The sequence below is a fragment of the Ceratotherium simum genome, chromosome X (assembly GCF_057802395.1).
Source record: "Ceratotherium simum simum isolate JZ-2026a chromosome X, ASM5780239v1, whole genome shotgun sequence".
Classification (NCBI taxonomy): Eukaryota; Metazoa; Chordata; class Mammalia; order Perissodactyla; family Rhinocerotidae; genus Ceratotherium; species Ceratotherium simum.
The window spans coordinates 631,145-635,884 of NC_141940.1; the positions used below are offsets into that span (position 1 = coordinate 631,145).

General features: G+C 56.5%; 1 protein-coding gene across 1 annotated transcript; it reads right to left on the reverse strand.

The window, feature by feature from the left end:
- Nucleotides 1-639: 639 nt before the first annotated feature.
- LOC106800198 (EKC/KEOPS complex subunit LAGE3-like) lies at nucleotides 640-1,955 on the reverse strand. Its single transcript, XM_087427374.1, has 4 exons — nucleotides 1,785-1,955; nucleotides 1,505-1,659; nucleotides 953-1,081; nucleotides 640-763 (listed from the first exon to the last, which is right to left on the reverse strand). Exons 1-4 carry the CDS (start codon nucleotides 1,953-1,955, stop codon nucleotides 640-642), a joined length of 579 nt encoding a protein of 192 aa, XP_087283500.1.
- Between the last annotated feature and the right edge of the window lie 2,785 nt (nucleotides 1,956-4,740).

Sequence of the window (4,740 nt, forward strand, 5' to 3'; positions counted from 1 at the left end):
AAGACATTTGTACAAGAATTTCATTAGATCATTATCTATGACAGGGGCAAAATTGAGAACAATTTAACTGTCCACGGTTACATTATAATGCACTTTATGCATGAGATAACCTTTTTTAAAGGGTTTTTAGAAGGCGGGAAAGTTAGTATGTTAAATGAAAAAAAGTCAGGAAAAAATTTTTGCTAAACTTGAAAACTTACACACTATATGTTGTTATACATTTAATGTGTAAATACAACTAACAAAATATTCCAAAATGTTGACAGTATCTAGTGGTGAACAAAGGACTTGATTTTCATTTTCCTAAATTGTCTTCAATTACCTGGTACTACTGAAATATCCGAATCCCAGAACCCCCTCCCACCCCCCACAAGGACAAAGGCAAGAAAATCTGAAGGTGCAGTAGCTGAAAAGAAACTTAGACACAAAAGAGAAGCTCAGTTTTATTTTCTGCTGTAACAAACATTTAATCATCCCTTCCTCCAGCAAGAGGGAAACAAAACAAGTGGGCCAAGCGATACCAAGGGCTGGCAAGGGCAAAAAATTAGGACCCAATAATAAAGTGGCAAGTACTCCAGGTATCAATTCCCTATGCGTTTCTTAGTAGGGGACACAAGGTTAGGCCTCAGTCTCCTTTCTTCAGCCTAAGCTTAGTGGAGGTGGGGGCCCAAACCACCGAATGTTCTGCACCAGCAAGGAAAGCTGGTCCAGGAAGGAGTTGATGGAAATTTGGAGGAGGCCTGGGTCTTCAGCAGTCCACCTGCTAAAAGTGAGGGGTAAACATCAAGTTAAAGGTGATGACTCTCTCTTACACCCAGCACACCACACCCTCTCCTGAGACCTAACACTTGAATGTCTCCCCGTATCCATCACAGAGCCCCTTGGGCTGAGATTGGCTCTCAGGCCCTGAGCACTTGCTGCCACCCCCGTCTTGGCTCCTTCTGGAACTGACACAGCCAGGACGCTGCCGTTCACTGTGAACTCCTTTTGAACCGCCTGCCGGTGGTGTTGGGCATCTGGGGCCATGGCCCTGCGGGCCATCTCTGCCTCCAGGGGGGACCGGAAAGGCACGGTGAGTGTGCTGGGGGAGACACGGTTAAGGCATCATCTGCTACTGAATTTGCCAGTGTCTGAGACTTCCTTGCGTCTCAGAGGCTGGCCTCCACCCCAGCTTCCCCTCAGGCCATCCACCCCCACCCTCCCACACACACACCCAGTCCTGCCAGCTCAGGCCACCCTGGCCTGCCTGCCTCCCTCCTCACTCGGTTCACCCTGTCTCACCTCCCCCACTCCTTCAGGCCTGTTTCCCCACCCTCCAGCCCCCTCAGGCGTCAACTCTCCCAGCCCACCCCCGCCCCTCCCCCCCAGCAAGCTACCTCAGGTTCCCCTCACTGCTCCCCTTTTTGTCTCCACCCGGCTGCCCTGTGACCTGTCCCTGGCCTTGTGGGATGTCCCTGGCCCATCCCCTGGCCACCAGGCCCCAGGGGCTCATTGGAAAGGATACAAGACCATCTGTCGGCTTTCTGGTCCTGCATCCACTGGTGCTGCATCTCCACCTGGCCCTGAAGCATGTGCGGCCCGCGCGACGTCGGGAGCACCTATGGCTGCTGATCCCACCGTCCCCTCGCCTCCAGAGCTGCCCGGGCCACCAGGGCCACCCTGGCCGTCAGGGAGGCCAGAGCCACCCCGGCCACTGGGGCCGCCAGGACCACCCTGGCTGTTGGGGCCTTGGGGGCCGCCGGGCCGCGCTGACCACTCGGGCTGTCAGGGCCCCCAGGGCTAACTTGGTCGCTGGGACCACCAGGGCCACTAGGGCTGACAGGACCACCCTGGCCTTCTAGAACGCTAGGGAGACTATGGCTGTTAGGGCCTCCAGGGCCACCCAGGCCTTCAGGGCTGCTGGGGCCACCCCCTGCACCAGCCGCACCACTGCCACCTTCGTCTGCAGCCTGCATAGCTGCTGCCACTCCGCTGTTCCCCTCAGAGTCCAACTCAAACCTGTCTGCCCTCTCAGCCCGCGGCTCAGCGGCTGAGGCCCTCTCACCGAGTCCCACCGCTTCGCGCGCAATGCAACTTGGGATCGCCAGGGCGCCTGCGCCAACAGACTCGCGTTGAGGCCTGCGTGCGACTGGTTCCCGCCAAGCCGGCCCAGAGACCTTGTAGCCTGCCTAGCCAATGAGGACTCCCTCATAAAGCTCCGCCCCATAGAGCGCTAAGTAACCTCAGTGCGCCTGTGCGAACACACCGCCACCTGGTTGTTTCCGGGGAAGAGAGCTGTGGTCTGGGTGTCCTCCTTGAGGCCACCAGACACGTGACTGTTTCCCGCCAAGCCTGCCCCTGCCCAGGCGTGCCGCGTGCGCCTCGAAGCCCAGGCCGGTGCCAGCTGGGCCAACCTCACCTGTGACCAGCCTGCTGACCACCAGTCCCCTGTCTTCGAGTTCTGGGAGGGAGTCAGGCACCTCTGGGCCGGGCCTGCCTGTGCCTCTCTCTGGGCTCCACATGTGGGTCGAGTCTGCGGGTATCTGGGCCCAGGAGAGACCAGCTGGACTGCAGGGCTGCACGAGGGGGAGCACCACTCCTGGGACAGCTCCCTGTCCCTCTGCCCTCTGCTGGCACAGCCCTCATGGGCTCTCCCTCCCCAGGAACAAAAGCCTGGCGGCTCTCTGGTGGGCTGGAGCTGCCAGGGGCCCTCAACTGGGAGGGGACCCTGTGTCTGCTGGCTTGCTGGGTGCTGGTGTACTTCTGTGTCTGGAAGGGGGTCAAGTCAACAGGAAAGGGACAGCTGGAGGTGGGCAGGGCTGGGGATGAGGGCAGGGCTGGGGGGCAGCATTGCCTGGGGGATGGGTGTCTCCCTGTTGCAACGGGAGGTGACAGGGCCAGGGCCAGGGCCAGGGCCTGGGGAGCGGGCAGTTACTTCAATCCAGGCCACTTGATCCCCACCCCACAGCTGGATAGTCCTCCCCACCCTCCAGATGTGGGCCCAGCAGCCTTCCCTCCTGAGGGGGAGAGGCCCAGGCAGTAGCTGCCCCTTCCCTGTGTCGGACAACCCCATCCCTGCGCCTGCCCCTACCCCCACCCCCATTTCTGCCTGTTTCTCACTCACTATCTGAGTCTGTTTTGATGGTCTGGGTGGACCTGGTCTGTGGCTGTCTCTCTCGCCTGCCTCTCTGGCCCTGGGGACCCCAGGGGGAGGCAAGACACATGCCCTCACTCAGGGGCTCCCTGTCAGGTTGGGGAGACAAATGTGTGAACAGACACGTTATAGACAGTGTGCCGAGGGCCAACCTGCTGAGCTGGTTGGCCCCACTTGGATGGGAGGCAGAGGCCTTTGTCGACCGTCTTGCTCTTGCCTCTGTCTCTGGCTGGCCCACTTCTAATCCCAACTACCTAGGACCTCGCCTCTCCACAGAGGATGACCTGGAGTTGGTGGCACGGGAAGCATTGGACCTGCCTCCATGCTGATGTCCCACTCCCTGCCTGGGGAGGGCCCTGCCTCTCCCCTCCCTCTGCAACTGACCTGTGCTTGCCGTGGGGCTGTTGGTGCTCCAGCTGAGCACCCAGCTTCCTTTGGGAGGAGCCATGGCTCTGAGGAGTAGAAGGGGGGCGCTGTTGGCCAGCCTCCCTCCCTACCTCTGAACATACTGTCCAGTAGCCGGGGACCATGGCCTGCCTGGTGGTCCTGCTCAGGCCGGGGCCTCAAAGTGGGAGGTGGGTGCTGCAGGGCCCCTCTGAGCAGCCTGGCCCCCCAGATCATGTACTTCACCGCTACATTCCCCTACGTGGTCCTCATTGTGCTGCTGGTTCGTGGAGTGCTGCTGCCTGGCGCCTTGGACGGCATCATCTACTATCTCAAACCTGATTGGTCGAAGCTGGTGTCCCCTCAGGTGAGGTGGAGGCAGGGCGGGGGTGGGGGGGGAGACAGGGTGCAGGCCAGCCCAGCAGGGCCACTCACACCCACTTCCCTGCCCATCTCCAGGTATGGATAGGATGCTGGGACCCAGGTTTTATTTTCAAAACAAGTGTAGGATTTTGCAAATACAGTGTGATATTTAGTTAACAGAACAATGGGTACTTCATTGAGGCTGCATCAAATGCATGTGAACCAGAAAAACCTGCCGTCCTCAGAAACCAACAAGAACCTCCTATACCTGTAGAGGCCGGGTTCCAGCCCCCCATGGACAGAGTCAGTGGCTACTGAAAATGACACAAAAGGACAAGACTGTCTAAAGACATGTACAGTAGGGTATTGAGTACACAAGAACAGCCTAAAGAAATCTAAATCTTCCAGAGTATCGAATTTTTTTTTAATTTGAAGTAGTGTGATTTGTAATGGGATTTAAATGCTGTATAGACAAGAAAAGTCTTTGTTGAAACCAATTTCTTCAGCGGAATTATAATTGTTGTCCTCCTTGTCCCCAGCCTCCTCTTTATTTTCGTTATCATCTTTGTCTTCTCTTTCTTCATTTTCTTGCTGCTTCAGCCTTTACAGCTCAATTTTTTGAAAAGAGACATTTGTTTTCACTACCCAAGGACTAATTACCACCCATCGTCGTACACATGTGCCCTATTACCCCTTTCACCCTCCTCCCTCCCCCCTTCCCCACTGGTAACCACGAATCTAATCTCTGTATCTATACGTTTGTTTGCTGTTGTTATCGGTTTTTTAATTTTATTTAACACTTATGAGTGAGATCATACGGTACATGACTTGCTCTGTCTGGCTTATTTCGCTTAGCATTA